This window comes from Neolamprologus brichardi, chromosome 7 (assembly GCF_056152115.1).
Source record: "Neolamprologus brichardi isolate AB-2024 chromosome 7, ASM5615211v1, whole genome shotgun sequence".
Classification (NCBI taxonomy): Eukaryota; Metazoa; Chordata; class Actinopteri; order Cichliformes; family Cichlidae; genus Neolamprologus; species Neolamprologus brichardi.
The window spans coordinates 3609775-3631950 of NC_142110.1; the positions used below are offsets into that span (position 1 = coordinate 3609775).

General features: G+C 40.0%; 2 protein-coding genes across 3 annotated transcripts in view; one reads left to right on the top strand and one right to left on the bottom strand.

Annotated features, from left to right (window-relative positions):
* tspan33b (tetraspanin 33b) lies at window positions 1-15092 on the top strand. The gene is made up of 8 exons (XM_087842845.1): window positions 1-197; window positions 4032-4089; window positions 4521-4648; window positions 4803-4877; window positions 8407-8502; window positions 8865-8993; window positions 11610-11771; window positions 14377-15092. Exons 1-8 carry the CDS (start codon window positions 102-104, stop codon window positions 14443-14445), a joined length of 813 nt encoding a protein of 270 aa, XP_087698971.1. The 5' UTR covers window positions 1-101; the 3' UTR covers window positions 14446-15092.
* ttc38 (tetratricopeptide repeat domain 38) overlaps window positions 15089-22176 on the bottom strand; it is a 14421-nt gene continuing 7333 nt past the window's right edge. Inside the window, exons 8-12 of one of the 2 annotated variants that reach the window (XM_087842844.1) lie at window positions 20995-21076; window positions 20422-20587; window positions 17458-17617; window positions 16958-17031; window positions 15089-16631 (exon numbers count right to left, since the gene is read on the bottom strand). In XM_087842844.1, coding sequence (XP_087698970.1) covers window positions 16544-16631; window positions 16958-17031; window positions 17458-17617; window positions 20422-20587; window positions 20995-21076 — 570 coding nt within the window. In that variant the 3' untranslated portion in view covers window positions 15089-16543. The remainder of the gene's footprint in view (window positions 16632-16957; window positions 17032-17457; window positions 17618-20421; window positions 20588-20994; window positions 21077-22176) is intronic. The other variant, XM_087842843.1, reaches the window with a different exon arrangement.

Sequence of the window (22176 nt, forward strand, 5' to 3'; positions counted from 1 at the left end):
CGCTCACAGATTCACATGGCGCCTGCAGATCTGCTGGGTGGGGCAGGAACCGGGGACTGTTTACAAGTGAAACTCGCTGTAGCTTTACACCTCAGTAAATAATGGACAGGAAACTGAATCTGGACCGAGCTGAGACATTCTCCTTTGTCAACCCGTGGATCAGATACTTTCTCTTCTTCTTCAGCTTCTTATTTTGGGTGAGTAGAGTTGCAACGATAAAAGTGTTGTGCCGTCCCGGCAGACAATATACTCTGAATATTTCGGAGAATGCAAATCACCAGCAATCAGAGCGCTTTCAAAGAAGACAGATCTGCTACGAAGAAAAACCAAAAAAGAAAAAGTATATAAATAATAAATGGAGAAAAGAAATTCAGCTATTATCAGGAGTTAAAAACAGCAGGAGCACCCAGCTGCTACCTATTTCACATTTAGTACAGTTACACGTGAGAACTTTGATTGCCTGTATACATCACTGCAGCAATGCACTCGTAACAAATAAATCGAGTACTGACTCATACTAAACCATAAAACACCATGTAAGCACACTAGTGCTCTGTAAATGAATTCTACTTGGAAGCTGTTTCTGAATGTAATAAATGCTACAGCGTGATTGCACAAATGCAGAGTCCACAGTTACAGTGCTGTGAAAAAGTATTTGCACTTCCCGGTTTCTTGTTGTTTTTTTGCATATTTGTCTCATTTATAAATTTCAGTTCATGTAACAAATTTTAATATTACAAAGATTGTCCAAATAAATGCAGTTTTGTAAATGATGCTTTCGTTTATCAAGGAAGGAAAGGAAAGCTATCCAATCCTACCCGGTGCTGTGTGAAAAAGTAATTGCCCCCTCAACCTAATAAGTGGTTGTGTCACTCTTGGCAGCAAGAACTGCAATCGAGCGTTTGTGATGACTGGTATTTAGTCTTTCGCATCGCTGTGGAAAAATTCTGGCCCACTCTTGTTTGCAGAATAGTTTTAATTAAGTCTCATTGGAGGGTTTTCAAGCGTGAATGGCCTTGTTGAAGGTCACGCCAAAGGATCTCAACCTGATCTGAGAAACCTTCAGTTTGTTTTGCTTTTTTGAGCCATTCAGAGGTGAACTCGCTGGTGTGTTTGGATTGCCCAAGTGTCCTTAAACTTCAGGGTATGGTAAATGGTAAATGGCCTGTATTTATATAGCGCCTTACTAGTCCCTAAGGACCCCAAAGCGCTTTACATATCCAGTCATCCACCCATTCACACACACATTCACACACTGGTGATGGCAGCTACATTGTAGCCACAGCCACCCTGGGGCGCACTGACAGAGGCGAGGCTGCCAGACACTGGCGCCACCGGGCCCTCTGACCACCACCAGTAGGCAACGGGTGAAGTGTCTTGCCCAAGGACACAACGACTGAGACTGTCCAAGCCGGGGCTCGAACCGGCAACCTTCCGATTACAAGGCGAACTCCCAACTCTTGAGCTGCGATCACCCTATGAGCTGATGGATGGACATTTACAGGCCCCCAGACAATCCTATTACTATTTGTATGAAATGTTGTGTTAGTTTTAAGCCAAACATTCCACAAATTGTAACTTTTATCTTGTCAGTCTTCAGCATATTTTCCCAAAAGTCTTTGGGATCATCAACATGTTACTGTTTGGTTTTTTTTGGCAAATTTGAGACAAGCCTCTGTGTTCTTTTTGGTCAGCAGTGTTTTCGCCTTGTAACTCTCCCCTGGATGCCATTTTCGACATCAGTTTCTTTCTTATTGTTGAATCATGAGCACTGACTTTAGCTGAGACAGGTGAGGCCTGCAGTTCTTTAGATGTTGTTCCAGGTTCTTTGGTGACCTGGTGGACGAGTCGTTGATGTGCTCGACGTGTTGGTGAAACAGAAAATAAATTGGTTGATATATTTGAACGATATTCTTAATGGTAGATGAACTGTTACATTTCAGGCAGTACAGTGGATACATAATTGCATAAATGTGTGAGCACGCTGATGTTAATGGATGCTTATATGTTTTTTTGCTCACTAGCACAGGAGATGATCTGACCCAGTCACAATTCAGCCCCTGTCAAAGTCGCTCGCACCATCACACCTTCCCATTTCTCCCGTATCCAAGGACAGGTGCCCTAAATCGCTTGTTTTCTAACAGATGTCAGGCGTACACGCACTGCTGATATGACATAATCATTACGCGTTTTGTGCAAGTCTTACATTATACAAGCTCCTCTACTGTGGCTGTTAGTGTAACGAAAAGACAACAAGACAACTGGTAAATGATAGAAAGGTACAGCAGATACACTGAAGCAGCCATTAAAGCGCCGCGTCCTCCATGAGCAGTTGCTTTCGCACAAAAACACACACTATTAAAATAGAGCTGTTTGGCTCACTTACTTTCCCAGCACATTACAAGTCGAGCACACAGATCACATCTCTAGCTCTGCTAACTCCCTACACCTCCATTACATCCCCATTCATCCAATCCTCCACAAAAACAGCAGGGGGGGCAAACACTGTACTGTGCTCCTACTGTGTTTAGAGCCAATCAGCAATAACTGCACCCGCAGCAGCCTCATACCCCAGCCCGTGTTGACTTTGTTTATCAGACACGGGCTCAGGAGCGAACACTGCAGCCCTAATCCATCAGGCCTTTGTCCCCACGTCCCCGTGGCTCAGTTGAGCTGGCTTTCACCTCCACACAAAATCCTCTGGGAGAAGTCTGATTCATCCCTTTGAAAAGCCTGAAAAACAGAGCTGGAATACATTCACTGTGTAAGTGTGTCTCCTGTTGCAAATGCCACCCTCATTCACAAAAAGGCTCAGTCAGTGGAAAACCGACAAAAGGAGCTGCAGGTGCGAAACTCCTACACGATGGAAAATACCCCTTAAAAATGTACAATGGTACTTCCAAAGAAAATAGGCGCTATCCACGTTTTGTGTTTTGGCAGCTTTTCTCTTGTCAAGGTAGATTATTGATTCAAAAAGTAGTACCATATCCTGTCATGCAATAATTTACATCTCCAGAGCACAAAACACCGGTTTGGCATGAAGGCTGGCCAAGGAAAAATTATACGTCTTTCAAGGAAAATTACACCCGGACAATGGTTCTTTGCGACCTCTAGAGATCCAATACAGGCTCCTGAGACAGAAACAAATCTGTGTTTATAAAGGCTGAACAAAATGCATCCTTTATACACAAAAGCAAACACGCACAAATTAGTAATCAGGAGAATGTCTGTGAATTCGGAGGCTGGAATTGAAAGCCAAGACCGCACAGATTGTTATTCAAGGTGAGAAAAGCAATCACAGAGAGAAGGGAAATTAATGTTGACAATGCAATCAACGGGAAGCGTTAATTCCACCTGTTTTCCACTCACTTGGCTCCTTTAATACGTCGATTCTATTTGGGTGAACTCACCTCTTCAGCAGTTCACTGTTTAAAAGAAGCGCACGCACACACATCACAGTCAAGAACTAAGTGAAGTTAGGGTGGATAATAAAAACTATTCTCTAACCAAGGTCGAGTTCTTCTCGCAGTTCTATAAATCACGATATAAACTGGAGAGAGCAGTTTTCAGTTCTGGAGGATTTCCATCGCATTCACAGGTGGACTGAGTCTGAGTTCTGTTGCGAGGTTCCACATTAAACCGAGGTCCATATGTTATTATTTTTTTTCCCTGTTGATATCCATCTGTCCGTTTACCGCCAACACATAAACTAGTGATGCAGTTACCATGGCAACGGGTGCTCTGCCTACTCAGCACCTGAGGAAAAAGTCTATCATCACTAATCTAATCACACCTGTCCTGCAAACAAAAGTGCGAGTCGGCACCATGTTTCCTTTCAACAACTTTTCAAACATCCAAATAAAGACTCAACCTGGATAAATTACAAATACACTGCATTTTCTGGGCTTTGCTATTGCTAATTAATTATCAGTTTAGAGCAAACGCGATAGAGGACAATTATTTGCTTTCTTTGCTGGTGAAAAATAAATAAAAATTGCTGGTAATAATAAAAGCATCTCCTTTTTTTCCAGGTTTTCTCCCTGTTGATTGTTGCAATTGGTGTGTATGCTAAAGTCCAGAAGGCCACAGGTACGCAAGACGACACTTTTCGCTCGCACCTCCTAAACTCCAAAGTGAATTAAAGACCAGCGATAAACCGTCCCTCATAAAAGAGGTGCAGGAATGAGGTGGCACTCTCCTTGGGATCGTAAACTGTTAAGCTTTCCAGGCACAAAGCAAATGTGTGTCAGGCTTTCGCCTTCATTTTACCTGATGTCTTTACTTTTGTAATTACTATGAGATATATATATAGTTGAGAGACAACCAAAATTTTTTTACCTGTGTTCATTGTGCATAAATCCCACAATAGATCATTAATGACTGTAGAGTATGAAGGCAGCTAGCGTAGGAAGGGATGCTGCAAAGACAGGGAAACAAGGTACATGATGGAATTATTTAAATCAAAAATCAGGTATTGGGGTTGGAAATAAACAGAGGCTGTTTTCCCATCTTTCTGCCAGACACGGTGAGGGACACGTTCCTGATCGACCCGGCTGTCATCTTAATTGTGGTGGGGGTGGTCATGTTCTTCATCACTTTCTGTGGCTGTATCGGAGCTCTCAGAGAGAACATTCGCCTCCTCAAGACAGTAATAGACCTCACAGACACATTACAAATACTGGCACAGTGTTTTGCTTCCATCTAATCCAAAGCCAAGTCTCACATCTTATGTGTAACAACTAATCTGTCCTTTAAGATGATATTAGTCACAGCCTTTTAATATTTTTGTCTTTACTCCCTAGTTCTCCTTCAGCCTCACACTGGTCTTCCTCACCCAGCTGGCCATAGCGATTCTGGGCTTCTTTTACTCCGATCAGGTATCTGAATCTTTACTGTTCTGTGCGCTGGCTCAGTTATTCTACGAGGCCATTTAAGGCCACATTCAGGCTCCAGTGATAACAATGAGCACTATTGATTTATGGTGTCATTTCCCGGCTTTTGGACATTCTGTACATTTGTAAACTGCAGTATATGCAACTTAATAAGGCAGACATCTGATCCCACAGATGGGCCAGCTTAGCCCACAGGGGAAATGTCTTGTTAATGTCTGTGCTGCGCAGCGTACACAGGAAACAGAAAGGCATATACGCCAGCTTCCAGTGAGAATCAGTGTTTGTGTCACTCTCTATAAATCCTCCAAATGACTCAGGCTTGTTCTGTAGACTGACAGAAAACACGCAAGAACTTTCTCTCTGTATTACAATGTGATTCGAAGTGACTGGATAGAAAAACTATTTGGGTTTATTGCGGCAAAGTTTTAAATGCTAGTGGCAATAACGGCAACGACAGCACCGTGTTCAGTGAGCTAAGTGATGGCACCTGGGGACGACGGAAAGAAGCAAGAGTGTGCTTCCTGGCAAACTCAGAAACTTTAACGTACTACGTCTCTATGTATATAAATAAATAATGGTGTCAGTAGCAGTAGCAGTACCTTTGACCGCTGGAGTTAAAGTTTTATTGAGCTCACTGACATGTTTGGTCTTTGCATTGATGTGTTTGTTTTGCAGTTATTCCCACAGACCACAGCTTTTATTGATTTCAGAATTAAGTCAACCTGACTAAATAGTCTCATTCGCAGCCCGTCTCCTGCCTCTCTAATTGATACAATTAGAACAATTTAAAACAAAAAAAGAATTTTAAAGATTGTTTTTATTATACATTAATAATAAGTTTAATTCCAGGTCTAGATACATTAAAAATGTCTGTTTTTGTGACCATAGGTGATCTACTCTGTGGCTGCATGAATGTACATATGTACTGCAGTCAGTGTTGGGAAGGTTACAGATTACATGCCCCAAAATGTATTCTGTAACGTATTCCGTTACGTTACTCAATGAGAGTAACGTATTCTGAATACTTTGGATTACTTAATATATTATCATGCTGTTTACAACTACATGAATGTACTATTGCTGTGATTTATTACTGTTACTGAAGGTCCGCGGCTCCGAACCGTAGTAAAGGGACCTCTGGCTAATACGGTGGGTTCTGTGTCGGGCTCGTAGCTGAAAACTAGCTTTACTTTGTTGTCTGGATCACTTTGCTAGCGAGAGACAGAGAGAGGCGTTGAAAGGCTGCTCCAACAGAACTTATTGTTTCAGAGGAAAACACGAACACGGTGTACAGTCGAGTCTTAATAGCTTACTTACAACTGGGCTCGTCAGGCTCTCTTCTTGGCTGCAGTGGTTATTATTATATTTACATGCTTCCAGCTCCCGTTTTTGCTCGATGACAGCTCGTACTTTTCCTTTTTCTCCCTCCCTCGCTCACAGACACATAACGGGTATGGCAGTCCATTCTCCCTGCAGCACGGACTACACTGCCCATGATGCTACATTCTTTAGAGCTATACCTGTAGCATTCTGCCTATTAGCTTAGCACAACAACAACAAAAAGGCCTCTCTCACCCAGGAAACACGCAGAGAGAGAGCGTCACCGTGTAACCATGGCAACCATAACGCTGCCACCTGGAACAACAGAACGTAGCTGTCAAACAAAACCCAAACAGGCCTGACCCGCGACAATATGAAACACGGAAGTACCGCCGTGTAATCCATTTATTTCAACAAAGTAACTGTATTCTAAATACCACCTTTTTAAACGGTAACTGTAACGTAATACAGTTACTCATATTTTGTATTTTAAATACGTAACGGCGGTACATGTATTCCGTTACTCTCCAACACTGACTACAGTACTATATCTCAGCCTATATCTTATACTTATATGACCCAAGTGATTGGTTTGGAGACTACAGGGATGAGAAGGATCCCCCTCCACTTATCCCCTTCACTAATCACTAACATCCCATTAGGGCTCCACCGAGAATAAAAAACACAACAGCCAGCAGTGGCAGCGCTCGCTGTCATCAGTGGCGGGGTTCGTGGTGCCTGATGATACCTCTCCTCTCCCTTGTGTTCTCTGTCAGCACTCAGACTGCCTGCTGCTAAACAGAGCAGTTTAACAACCCTCCCAGCATCCTTCCTCGCTAAATGATTCAAATGCTTCGGTACTTCAAAGTGGAACCAAATGTTCCATTTCAACAGATCCCTTGAAGGAGACTTTGCCGCTAATGACACACTGTGTGACGGTAGCCTCCGAAGCCCACGAGCAAACTGCACCACGTGGAAACAGAAACAGGGGAAGGCGCAGGGTGAGCGTAAGGAACATTGTAAAAAAAAATCCTAACACAAATTAACAAAACTACTTCAGGATAACATTTTGGGCTATTTTGACAGTGCTCACAGTATTTATCAACGTAACCTGTTCTAACGTAGTTTGTAATGCGAACAATTCACAAAGCCTTTAGCAAAGCATTCAGAGAAGTTTGTTTTAATGAGAATTTAAAGTTCAGTGGCTCATTATCATACAGTGCTCCTATTAGCATATATTACATCTGAACTCAGCCTGTATAACCGTGGCCCTCTTTGTTCTCAGCGTCTTAAAGGGTGGAAGAATAGCAAAAACAAATATTAACAATGCAAGCCCTCGTTAATACTCTGAAAATGGAAATAATCTTACAGACAATGAAAGTTAAAGTAACAAGCAGGACAAAATTTCACCGTCTGAATCAGCCTCGTTCAGTTTCAAATGCTCATTACTGATAACTCAGTCTAATAATGTATTCATATATCATCTAGGTTTTGTTTATTCAGCTCGAGAGGAGCTGATGAAAATCGACACATTATAATAACAAATGGCTAAGTTCAAGTAATTATCTACTATAATGTAGAACCTGCATTTGTGCTCTGTGTTTGGTATGCGCTTCATGTATAGTTCTCACAGGCACAAATGGTTTTATTATTATTTATGCTGTACTTCCTGCTCTGCTGCCGCCTGGTTTACGTGCATCCCGCGGGACGCTTATGCAATGTAAACAGGACGATGTTGCGTTGCCTCCAAACCCATGTATTAATATTTGTTTATGTGGCCTTTTATGGAAAAAAGGTTCAATGCAACGTTGAACATGAACACCGTTTATGCAAATGCAAAAAGTCCCACAAAAAGTAGATCAAATCTACAGCAAAGCCACCTGATTAACTATGAATAGGTGTCTGACAGCTCCACAGAAACGGTTTTAGCTTAGATTTGAAATTATCCTCGACATCATCATTTCAAGCTTTGTGGGGATTTCACTGCATCTGTTCAAAAGAGGGTTCACAAAAAGGTACTTTACAATCCTCCAAAATGCTACCTGAGTAATTAACTGAGAGATCAGTTGTGTCCATGAGCACCTTAGCAGGCAAGTAACAAAGACATCTGTAGATAGTTTATTGTAAAACATGCAAAATGTTGATATTAAAGCTGTTATTCTGTGTATTCAATCAGCCTTTTCCTCTCTCTTAGGCACGCGATGCTTTGGGAAAGTTTGTAAAGAAAGCAATTGTGCACTACAGGGATGACCTGGATCTGCAGAACCTGATGGATTACATTCAAAAAGAGGTGCTCTCATTGGCCATTTCTACTTAGCCAGAGTGGCTCCTTTTGTCTGTAGAAGTCTGCAAACTGATCACAGATAGTTTATTGGATGCATCTGAGACTAAAGCAAGAAACCGCAGTTTGTTTTGTTTGTTTTTTTGCCTTAGCGAGGGTTTCCACAGGAGGCTGCATGCAACTTACAGTTCCTGTTCTCCGTGGGTCACCTCATGTGAAACTGCTCTTCCATCTGCACATGCTGGCACATTTATGAGTTTGGGTTTTCCCACGGGAGAAGCCCTGACTGGCAGGATGCCCAGCACAGACCAACACTCTGTTTCTAAATATACACTCGATTTCACTTTTCACTCTTTTCTTTTTCCCCCCAGTTCAAGTGCTGTGGATGGAACAACTACACGGATTGGTCTTGGAACCTCTACTTTAATTGTACACATGACAACCCCAGCTCTGAGCGCTGTGGTGTGCCTTATTCCTGCTGTACTCCTGTTCCTGGGGAGGTCAGTCTTTCTCTGTTTAGCCTCTTAACATACACAACATGTACAAACTAACATCGTGGCTTAAAAGAAACCTTAACACAAACCTCCATAATCTTAAGATTATGTATTATTAAGATTGCTGACCTCACAATTTCGGTCAGCATTTCAAATTTGTTCAGTGTTTTAAATCTTCTCTGTCATGCCGAATTCACTTGATTAAGCAACTGACAAATCAAACCTCCTTCACATTTATGACAAACAGAAACAAGAAAGGCAGAAAGAAAATGACATGAACAGAACAAGCAGCTGTATGATGATGAAACAGGCTCTTAACACTTTATTAACAGAGAAAAATAAATAAAACTCATGAAAATTTAAAGTTACAAAAAGAAATCTTGTATCTTGACTCAGCAGAGTCTTATGCAGGAGCTCGGTGAGTAGAACAGACTGTAGCAATAAAGGATAACACACGTAAAGCTACCCAGCCATGTCGACACAAGTGTCGTGTGTATTTCACATTCACCTCCACACATCTCTCTCTGAATGCAAGATATGTATGTGGCTGGCCATGTATTCAAAGGGAGACAAAGTATGGCAGCTATGCATGCATTTCTTCTAAACTTGGAGAAGAGGACTTCTAAAGGTCCCTGGAGTCTCCAGACAGTTACATTTGATTAGAGGTGAGGCTTCACTGTTAAGACATCAGACTGTCTTATCCAACAGAAGTGAGACTGTCAGCTGATGATGGGGATTCAAGACTCTGGCATTAAGAGAGACCCAAAGAAAATTTGAAATCATCTATAAAATATACCCGATACTTTAGCTAATGGTCTGTGGATGCTGAATTATATCCAGCACTGCCTGACTGTGACAACCTATGTACGCTAGTGTGTCCAAACTAAGAGGCTCTCAGTCGGGAGGTTATATTTATATTTATATTTATTTATTTAGGACAGTGCATGTTAATGAACATAAATGTAAAAAAAAAATTACATGAATGTAAACATACCAGATTATAGCCAAGTTCTAATTTCCATCTGTTGTCCTTAAGCATAAAAAATAGACATAATAATTCATAAAAATTCATCATTCATTCATAATAAAAACTCCATCACCAAACTTGCACATACACACCATTCTGTTCCCAAATAAAACATTAAAACTATACAACTCAAATACATGATCACACACTTGATTTGTCCATAACCAGTTTTTAACCTTTGCCTTAAACTAATTGAGTGTAGAGCATTCTCTAATGGGTTGAGGAAGACTGTTCCACAGATGGCCACCCTTAACAGAGAGGACGTTCTGCCCAAATGCTGTCCGTCTGTGGGGTATAAACAAGTCTCCTCGGATTGTAGCTCGAGTGGTCCTGTCTGACTTTCTTTATGCCTAATGAACTGCTTTAGTGGTGGAGCAAGGGAGTGTATGACTTTATATATTAAACACACTCTTAAGTTATTGAAGTTCAGTAATTTATGTTTTTTTAACACATGACAGTGGTGATGGGAAGTTGGTTTTTTGTCAAGTAGTTTTAAACTTCTTTTATAAATGTTTTCAATAGTTTTAAGTGTTGTTGGACAAGCAAGTGACCAGGACGTCAAACAGTAGTCCATATGAGAGATGATCATTGAGTAAAAATAATTCATATTTAAATTATTACGTATATGATTCAAATAATAATAAATTTAAGTACCTGGGACACTTTATTTATGTGACTCTTGAAGGATAATGTTGGGTCAGGTGGCAAGAACACGTCTGCATCTGCTTGTAAAAGCAGTTTTTGGTATTACCTTCATTTCCTTTGGGATTAGCTGTCATGCACAGAGCTGGTCTCATAATGGCCAACCAGTTTCTCTCTTAAAAGGAATCTGCAAATTGATTGGTTGAGTACCTGAATGAGTCACTGCCAGGAAATTTCCATCTTAAAGAAGAAAGAAAAAAACATGTTTAACATATTCTGATATGATCAACCGTACAGTAAATTTGCACAGATGGTTCCAAATCAAAGTCTTCTTTCATGAAGGTTTTATGATATTTTGAGACTACTGAATCAACACTGCAGCTATCTGCGTGGATGAGGCTCCATGCTGTCATACAAACAGCATATATGTAAATGTATGCATGAGCACAAACTTTGGATTCACAAATACACGCAAAAAAATCTCTGTACAGACGCAGCAGCACAGCTTGAAAACCACCACTGAGGAAAAAAACATCTCTCACACTCTCAAAACAGATCACAGCAACATTTTACAACATGGGGTAAAAATAAAACAACATTAAAAACAACTAAAAAACTATTAATTAAACAGTTTGAGAGCTGTTGCTGTGCTGCGACCTGCTGGTAGTACCCTGTAACTGCACGGTTCCCTCAGGGATTAGGTAGCTTTTCTTTTTAGAGCCAGTGGGTTTTGCTTGTACTGCTCACATCATTTTCTTTCCTCTCAACAAACATCACTCTTTCATTATTTTCAATTTACTTTCAATTCAAAGTAAAAACAAGCAATGAGAAACCAGCAGCATGACAGCGACATCTGAACGTATTTAGAGTGCTTTAGGTTTATGTGCTTATCAATGTAAGTATCATGCACTCAGTGTTTTGTCTGTCTTTGCTTTTGTTCATCTGGCTTACAGGCAGTGATCAACACAATGTGCGGCTTTGGAGTTCAAACGCAAAACTTCATGGAGGCAAACAAGTCGATCTACCCAGTAGGCTGTGCAGACAAAGCAGTGATGTGGATCGAGTCTCATCTGCTGCTGGTGGGAGCTCTCGCCTTGGGTCTGGCCTTACCTCAGGTAACCCAGACTGTGCAGTAATTAGGCAACACAGGACTAGTAACCTGCCAAAAGGACTAGTTTCATCTTGACTAAGACTACACACAAACAAACCAATATAGCTATTAATGAAAGTTCGCTGGATTCAGTGTGTAGCAATCAACATATTGACTGGAGGCAAACTTCAAACTGGCGTTTTCGGATGTGCGAAAACAGTCCAAGCAAGACTTCAGCAATCAGAGCCATGCAGGCTTTATACTCTCATACAAATCTCAACCTGAGAGCTTCCCACGGCCTTCTTTTACAAGTTCAATATCGTCCTAGTAAAAAAAATAAAAAAAATAAATAAAAAAAGGGATAAAACTTGGATTCTAAAGGAACCAATAAGGAGTAGGGTTAATGTGAGGCCACGGTGATTCAAGGGATTTGGAATGGTGTGTTCTACCTAGACAGCAATAACTAGGCACATTGGGACAATAAAAGTTTAACTGCACATTATTCATTTATTACACTATCCTAGAATGAGTGCAGGTTAATGTGCAACAGAGGTAGAGGGGTGTGTGTGATAATGTAATATGTCTAAGAGATGCTGATGACTCCCTGATTCTCACTGTGCAACAATCCTCCAGCATTTCAGCTGCAGCAGACGGAAATCTAGAGAATCTGAAATGCCAGAATTTGAAAATAGACAGGCCTCCTCTTGAAGCTCCTCTTCCTCTTCTAAATCCAACCCCATGTTGTCCCATAAACCAAAACCAAACATCTATGCCAAACATCTATGCTGACGCCTTCTATTGTAATGGCAGTTCTTTATACTACTTACCTGCCAAAACTTCCCATCATGAACAAGCCTGAAAAGAGAAATATATTCACACCTAAGACCAGTGTTGGTCAAGTTACTTGAAAAAAAGTAATCAGTAACTAATTACTGATTATTTCCCCCAAAAAGTAATCCTGTTACTTTACTGATTACTTATTTTCAAAAGTAATTAATTACTTAGTTACTTAGTTACTTTTTAAAAACACGATTTACAACCTGAATAGGTGATAAAGTGATAGATCTCTCAGCCCAATTCTACTTTTTCTGCATAATCATCATACAAAATGTAATCAAATGGAAAAGTCTCTTTTTAAAACTTGTTTTATTAGTTTTAATCTTTTAACTTTATGCATCAAGTAAAAATAAAATTATATGCAACATTCTCTGACTGGAAGAAATTAGTTTAACATTTAAACCTATTTTCTGCACATTCCAGCACATAAAATAAAATATTTTTGTGTGTTTACACTCAGTCTTTCAAATAGATGCAAGTAAAACACAGCAGAAAATAAATAAAGTCAAAGACTAGCGGTCCTGTTGCTCTATTTTCACCTGTAAAGCAGGAGTGGGGTAGGCGGAGGGTTACCCTGGTGCAGGTGTGCAGCGGTCAGTGGAAGAATCCGCGAGTTTCTCTGTGAGTTTCCCATTACGTCGTAGCTACTCGGTGCTTGCTCGGAAGTTTAGGGGTTTTTTCGCTGTAAAAAGAAGTTTTCTTCCCACGCACAACGGACACTAATGTTTTTGTCACTTTTTATGGAATCAAACTCAAAGTAAGGTCAGTACTTCCACGCTTTAAACGCTGCACGCTCATACTCTCTCTGCACTCGATATATGATCCATTGTTGATCTGCACACAGCTGTTGTCACGAACGTCGCACTCGCTTACGTCACTGTCATGAGACATTCTCGCAAAAAAAATCATGGTTTTAGTAACGCAGTAACGCAGCGTTCCTACGGGAAAGTAACGGTAATCTAATTACCGTTTTTGCAATAGTAATCCCTTACTTTACTCGTTACTTGAAAAAAGTAATCGGATTACAGTAACACGTTACTGCCCATCTCTGCCTAAGACCACCTAAATGACAAAATGCTGACAGGATGTGTTATGGGGATGATTTTGTTTTGCCCCTCTACCAATGATGCTAAAAACACGCCATGATAACTAAATAAAACCATTCGATACACATTAGGCAAACATGAAATCAAATTAGCACTTATAACGAGCTGCCTCTAAATAATTACTCTGTTTACTTATTGAAATGTTTCAGCTAATATTAAATGGCAATCTAGCAGAAGGTGTAACTTTAGCACAGGATGTTTAAACTGATTTGTTTCATTCTCATCTGCACGATCGGCTCTGCAGTGAATTTGAAGAGAAGCACAAATTACCCACAAGGCCCGACAGAGCAATTGCATTAGTTTTCTAATGCTTTGATGTGCCGTAAATCTGATGAAGTTCTCTTTTAAGTCTTGCATATCCTCTCAAAACACTTACTGACACTTACTTTGTTTGCATAACAAGCCAAAGTGTTAATTATGGACTGCTGTTTAAAAGCTGTGTTTGCAACCCAATGGTTTGGTTTCTCTCTGTAAGAACACCTTATGATCGGCTTGACAGGCGCGTGCAAATGTGAGTGCGCAATTATTTTAAGTGACTCGTTTGAGTCAGTCTCAACTAATTTGGGAACCTTTCTTCCCAGCGCCACATTGCAGCACCCTGCTAAGGGACCTTGAGATGCTCGGTACAGAACGTACAGTTACAGAGAGCCTCTTCTGCGATCTAAAGTGGCTGCTGTTGTCCTCTAGATTGCAGGAATTGTGCTGTCCCAGATCCTGATCTCTCAGATTCAAGATGAGATTACCTCAGTGTTGTGAGAGCGCTACGACAGAGGGGAAGAAAACGAAAGAAAGGAACTCGCAGTACTCCACTCAGCTTCTCTGACATGTTCAAGGACATCTTCTCTACAGCTACTACTGCAATATCCGGGCATGTGATATTCTTAACATGTGGTTGCCTACAGGTATACAAGTGTGATGCACTTTAATGTATTATTTATAGTCAATTATATGCCAAGTGTATATATTATTAAGCGGTTTTGAACATTGACGTCAAGATTTCATCTCTTTAAATGTGAAAAGTTTGCTTATAGAATTGAGTTAAAACATATGCATTTATTATTTTATGTTACTGTTTATCAAGGAACATCAGCTCACATGAAGCGAGTCATTATGTGTCGTGTTTTAAAGGTCTGGAAACAACATTCACACACTACTGCTGTAAATCAAACAATTTCTGATTGTAAAGTCAAGGTAGGCGTAGCCACACCTCCACACAACCAGGCAAGAAGGTGTCACACTGGATTTTGTGCGAATGCAGCCAATATGCAGTGTACGTACTCTTCACTGTGGGCCATCTGTTCTGCAACCCTGTGTTGGTCAAACAGATACAGACCTTCAGCTGTCCATGAAAGACAGAGAGCAGAATGTGGGTAAAGCATTGTCCTCGTAGCTGTTTCTATAGCGCACCAACACACACTTCAAGTGTTTCATAAGTCACAACTGTGACGAATTTATTTTGCAAGTCCAAAGATTGTTTTTTGTATAATATTTCTTCAACACTATTTATCATAGACATGTCAGCCTATTGCTGATGTTACATACATGGATATACAGGGTGGGCCATTTATATGGATACACCGTAATAACATGGGAATGGTTGGTGATATTAAAGTCCTGTTTGTGGCACATTAGTATATGTGAGGGGCAAACTCCTCAAGATGGGTGGTGACCACGGTGGCTATTTAGAAGTCGGCCATCTTGGATACAAGTTTTGTTTTTTCAATAGGAAGAGGGCCACAAGAAAAACAATGGTGTGCTTGGTTTCAATGTAGCTTTATTCTTTCATGAGTGAAAGAATAAAGCTTGAGGAGTTTGCCCCCTCACATATACTAATGTGCCACAAACAGGACTTTAATATCGCCAACCATTCCCAACCATGTCCCAATTATGATATCGGTATCGGACATAAAAAAGTGGTATCGTGCCATCTCTAGTAGATACATACATATACAGACACATAGATATAGATAAAAGTGTTCAGTATTAAATCAGTTCTTTTTAAACTCTAATCAAAGAAATAAATGTTACATTTTTGATTTTTTTTAATCAAAGGAAGCTCATTTTAAAATGTTACAATATTTCAATATAACATTCTAGGTACTTGAAATTTCAAAATGCTATTTTTCCTCAACAAAACATTTTTCTCTTTCTTTAAATCTCACATTTTTATGTATTTCAGCAGCTTTATCACCACATTCCCACCTTTCAGTCGCGGTTCAGCCTTGTAGCACCAGTTCAACAGCTGCTACTCAATTTAGCCCAGTGGAAATCTTTTTACAACAATGTAAAAGCAATTTCAAAATCATACCAAGCAGTACAGTAACTAAATAAATGAAAGGACTTAAGACTGTTTATAAAACATACAACAGCATTAAACCAGCTAAACAGGGTTGGGAGGGGGGGGGGGGGGGGGGGGGTTATTATTGCTGAGCATTACAAGTCAAGATCCAGTGGCAGTAATATTAATCATCATTTGAAGCCCTGATATGCTAAACAATCAATATAGAATATTTATGGAAGCAAATGTTAGTTTATTTGTTTAAATACAGAAAGTGAGAGAAATGGAAACACAATTATTTGGGAAAAAATTAACAATTTTTGGAATGAATAAAATTATAAAAAAAGAAATTGCACATAACTTATTGCAGAAATGTGAATAATTAAATTTTACATATTTTTTCATGTCAAACTAGCTTACAGCTGCGTATTAATTATTGAATACTTGGAGTCTATAGTAAGTACAATGAGATTTGCATGAAAGGTTTCCACTCTCTTAACATTCCAAGCTCTTGATCGTTAAATCTTTTAAACCCACAATGCTTGTTTTTTTGTACGGGAACTGGTTTGTGCACCTCTAGTCCTGAAGTGCGAGAGCTTTCTGCATCAGACGACGGGTCAGAGGGGAGTTTGGCCTCACGGCATCGCGCTCTGCCAGAAGACATCTGGGGAAATTCAGCACAAGACAGCGCAAAGACATGAACACAGATTCAAAGAGACTGCAGGCTGAGATGCTAAGCTGATCAATAATGAAAGTATAACATGCTGTACAGACACGGATGTCAGTTACATAATAGGAGCATAAAAGCAGCTCGTGCTCTGTATGCAGATGGAAAGCAGTTAAAGAAAATCGGAGTGGACAGCAATCGCAACAAAACCATGTTTCAGTGAATGAAAGATGGGGTTTTATTTCCCCTCACACAATCTTCCGGCATATTCCCATGCAAAAACACACTGAAGCATGAAGCCTGAAATCCCTGCTGCTCCTCACCTTCCCAGCTTCTGGTGGTGCTTATTCTCTGATTTCATCGCCGCATGAATAAGCAGCTGATTAAACAGATCCCTCTGACAACAACAATACACAAACACATTATTAGACACAAACCTCTTTCAGTTGTAAAAAGACATTCTTCATTTTGTGTTAGATTGTGTTACATTTTATGTCAACTGTGACGCCTTAGAGAACGGTTCTCAGAACAAAAATAACATAAAAGAGTTCATTATTCATACACTGGTGCGCTGCACTCCACATTTTCACACAATCTGGTATGTTCATAGATAGAAAGACTGCAGCTTTTCTGCACAACACTCCTAACCTCTGACCTGTTTTTACAGCATCAAGGATTTCACTCTTGCTCAAGAAAACAAAGTCTGAGCAATGATATCCAAAGATAGTAAAGCCTCGAGGCTTAAACATTTTCAGCAGTTCACTAGGAGAGCTGCAGTTTCAAATGATTTTCTTTAACAGTTAATAAATTCTTTCAGACTTACCTGTGCATCACTGCCACCTATGGCTACCATGCGATAGCGTAAAGGGTATAGCAGCTCCACAGTTTGACCGTAGTTACCCTGGTTGTACTCCAGCATAGCCTGGCACATTGATATCCCTACAGTCCCGGCCAGCTGATGCTGCTGATTGTCTCCTGGCTCCCTGTGCAAGAAAAACATGGTTTAAAAAAAAGGAAACAACTTTTCTTATAAAAGGAGCCAAAGATACAGAGTAACAAGTTAAAAACTGTTAATGCTGCATCTAGATAGATAGATAGATATAATTTTATTTCGAACATGCAAATATAATTGAAATAACAACAGAAAAAAACAAAAAACAAAACTTAAAAATCATCAAGTTTTCATGTAGATATCTTTGTCTACAGAATGCGTGTGCTCGAAAAGGAGTAGGATGAAGTTTACACTTTTCTTGTTCCTACCCCCTTATTTCAAATTTCATTGCTTACAAATCCATATCCAGGATTCAACATTATTTGATCATATATGGTTAACTATGTACAAGTCTAACACATTGAACATACACAAATAAAAACCATTTTCAGCACGTAAACCAGAACAACAACAAACTACATTTTTACATAAACTAATCACTCTGTCTATAACACCCGCCTAATCTCTGAGCTTGTTTTATATCTATGTGACAAACACCTTAAGAAACACACAATGAGACAACTCAGTCACTGAGAGGAAGATTTCCTATATTCATGCAATTTATTTTTTTTGAACAATCGTGTGAATTTTTGTATTGATGTCTTGATTTCATGTGTACAGGTGTTCCACACACTAACTCCTCTGACTGTAATGCTCTGATATTTTACATTTGTCCTTACTACTGGCTTGCTGAACACAAGGATTCCTCTCAGGTCATGAGTATTTGGTCTTATTTGGAACAAGTTCTGAATGTTGTGGGGCAAAGATTTATTTGCTGCTTTGCACATTGTTTGCGCAGTTCAAAGAAGAATGCTGATGCTTCTCAAAGAAGGCATCAGCATTAAATGTTTTGTGAGAGTAGAAATCCAGGCATCTGGTTTGTCTTGCAAAAAGAAAATTAAAGCAAACATAAAGGACACATTCTGGAAAACGACACTTTGTAGCTAGTTAGTTTATTTCTACATTTGTTGCTGACTTGTAAAGACACAGAATGTTTCCCTCTCCTTTATCTTTTGTGGAAGTTTCCCTTGTGGCAGGCTCTCCATGTGTGATAGCATGTTGGTGTCTAAGTCTGCCCTCCTCACACAAATGGAGACGAACTGAACAGAAGCGAGTTCAGTGAAGTGCATCTAATATAATGTGAATTGAAACACTTGTTATGTTGCTGTAAGTGCATTAAAAGCTTCGTGAAGTGTTAGTCCATCTGAAATGACTTCAGAGAATGACTCTCTTAGGTTTGTCTTTGGGGGGAAAAAAGTGCTGCTGTTGCACTTATCCAAACTTCTGCGGCCCAGTCTCCTCCCTACAGCAGTCAATCTGGAGGGAAAGCTGCAAAGACATCTGAGAAGGATTCACGTCACTGTCCTTAAGCTTTCTCAGATTAGCAAATACTCCGCGTGACTGCCTCTGACTGTATAATTACCACATGGAAAAAATATGGGTTAGTTTAAACTATGCAATCCTCCAAAGACCCAGGTAATAAAAGTAATAAGCTAGATGTAATTGATGCATGCTGCGCTTGAACATGCGTGCAGCTCGTCTAATACACTCAAAGTAAAGCTGCGATGAGGAGAAAATTACATTTTCTTACTTAACTCACTTTCAAAGAAATCCAACACGTCTTAAGTAATAGTGAAAGCACGACAGCTTTAAGGGCTGGTTTTAAATGTGAGCTGTTCTGTGGTTTGTAGGCTCGACGAAACGAAGAGCACCGGCCATTATAACTGCAGAATCCCTCAGAGGCATCTGCTGCAGAGGGAAGACCCTCTCTGACTGTATTCACTCTCTCGCATCCTACGCTCAGTCTCGTCTCCATTTTACATAAGGCTTGTGTTGTTCTTATGTAAGCCTGACAGAGTGTTGAGGTGTGCAGTGAAGAGAAGAAATGGCACGAAACTTACTTCGCCATTTTAGGCTGTCCACATTGCAATCACTTAGGGAACGATGGGGAAGTGATCTTGGCCAACGGATTGCAGATGAGACTTGGCATAAGATAATCAATAGAATTTCTTCGTCATCTATTTGCCTTAAACATGTGGTGATTCAGTTCAAAGTGGTTCACCGTCTCCATTGGTCTAAAACTAGACTGAGCAAAATCAAAGATGGGTTTGACCCCACATGTGACCGGTGCAAACGAGAGCCTGCTTCCCTATTTCACATGTTCTGGGCATGTCCAAAACTGGGTAGCTTTTGGAAAAGCATATTTGAAACCATGTCCAACATATTTGGTGTTCCAATTGCACCCTGCCCGTTTATAGCTATTTTTGGGGTGACGCCTTGTGATGCCAGTCTTTCCAAATCACACTCTGATCTTCTGGCCTTTTGCACTCTTTTGGCCCGTAGAATGATGTTATTGAAATGGAAAGAGCCACTTCCACCTGTATATGGGCAATGGGTTAAGGATGTCATGTACTATACTCAGCTGGAAAAGATCGGCTACACTGTAAAAGGTTCGGTTCGGAGGTTTTATGACACATGGCAACCTTTTCTTACTTACTTTGAAAGATTAAGTCCGGATACTATCGCTTAATGTGCGTGTGAGTGGGTTTTTTTTGTTTGTTTTGTTTTTTTCCCTTGCTGTTGTTCATTTATTTTATTATTTACTTTGTATCTGTAATTTTATTTTATTTTAACTCTTCTTTCCTCTCTGGCTGGGTTTTAGTTACACTGTTCTGGATGGGTGGGGGGGGGGTGAGCACGACTGTTTGTTACTATTGCCGTAATTGTTGTTGGAAGCAATTCTTTGTTCAATAAAAAGACCTTGATCAAAAAAACAAACAAAAAAAAACAACTTACTTCGCCAATTCCTGAAGGCCCTCCAGCAGACGCCGACTAGTCCCAGTCTCTTTAGCTCCCAGCGACACCATAAGGAAGTGGAGGTCATTAAACAAGGTCACGTGATCGTCAGTGTGAGGCCGAGTTACTTGGAGCAGCTCCTGCCAACGCTCCTTCACGCACACTCCTGAAACATGCAGGAACAAACACGCTAATACAGCTTGAAGGCTGCATAGTCAGCTGTAAATGTCTCTCTAAAACAGAGTAGGAAGAAAATGTGGTCAGAGGTTCTGTTAATTACCTTAATTTCCAACAAAGCGCTTTTGAGGTTCAAATTAACGAAGGATGGCAACTGAGATTATCTCACCTCATTAGCAGTTTCACTCAACACCATACTGTCTTAAATTATCTTAAATTATTTGTTCCAGTTGCCCGTCAGCCCATTAGTAACACATTAGGAAATGTTGCAGCGTTTTGCCAGCTGGCATCATTTTAAACATATTCTATGAGCACAGAAAAATGCATTGCTCCTGAATTTTAATCAGAGTGTCTTCTGAGATGTATTTTTAGCATGCAGTTTGTTCTATATCTTACCGTCCATTTCCAATCTGTACAGTAATGAACAGGCATCTACAATGTCCAACATGGCTCCCGAGGCCTTGCAACGCCTGAAAACCTTAGTTGAACACAACACACTGTCGTCACTATTCATTCTAATCACCATACAGACGTTTACATGCACTCGTCATGGGCATGAATGTCATGGTCTTTTTGCTCTACAAGTAATTGTAGAGCATACATCTTTAAGGACTATAAAAACAAGAACTGGGCCACATACATGCATATACAGTATATAACTAATATTTGGTTAAATGTCACTTATTGTGTATCCAAGTTTCAGCTGTCTAGCTGTTGACTTGAGGTAAAGAAGAAGTTGGAGGTAGTCCTTTAGTATCAACTGCAGGAAAACAGCCCCAGAGCTTGATGCTACCCCCACCTTGACTGACAGCTGGGAGCCTATTCTAACCTTTACTTCTCCAAACTTTCCTCGTCATTGTGGTCAAACAGCTCAATCTTTGTCTTGTCTGACCATAAAACTTTTCTCCACAAGGCATTTAGCTCGTCTCTGTGGGTTCGGTTCAGTTGTGCTTGAATTTTGCAGCAGGGGCTTTGTTTCTCGGTTCATAGCGATGCTTCACTGTGGACGCTGAATACTGAATTTATTTATTTAAAAGGTCCAGTTAAACATAGTTCAAGTGCAAGACATGAGACTGATGTACCGCACATAGGTTTATAGCTACTGCTAATTTTCAACAATTGTCCATTGTTGGGCTTACAATCTAAATAAATACATATTACAATAAAACATACATTTTCATAAAACCAAATTACATCATAAACACAATTACAATTGATAGACAATAATTTAAAATAAAATTAAAATCATCAGATAAAATGACTACAACTTTGGTTTCCCTTTAACCACACTTTAACCTTCAATGTAAAAGATCTAATGTCTGTAATCAGTTTGATATCGGTTCCACAGATGGCAGGCCTTTATAGAAAAAGCTGACTGACCGAGATCTGCGATATAATATCTTGCAGTTGCCGTTCCCCTTACTCCTAGTAATGCGATTACTGTCTTGTCTCTGAAAGTATCTATTGAGACACTCTGGGGCCATCCTATTTATACATTTAAAAACTAATTTAAGATAACACCAATGATTAAAACTCTTAAAACTAAGTAAATTATATTTCTGTAAAATGTGACAATGA

What these genes read in the sequence shown, in the direction of transcription:
- tspan33b (XM_087842845.1), top strand. Translation starts at nt 102, where the DNA reads ATGGACAGGAAACTGAATCTGGACCGAGCTGAGACATTCTCCTTTGTC. An exon ending in TCTTCAGCTTCTTATTTTGG is followed by an intron (nt 198 to 4,031) that starts GTGAGTAGAGTT and finishes CTTTTTTTCCAG; the next exon opens with GTTTTCTCCCTGTTGATTGT. An exon ending in TGGATTACATTCAAAAAGAG is followed by an intron (nt 8,503 to 8,864) that starts GTGCTCTCATTG and finishes TTTTCCCCCCAG; the next exon opens with TTCAAGTGCTGTGGATGGAA.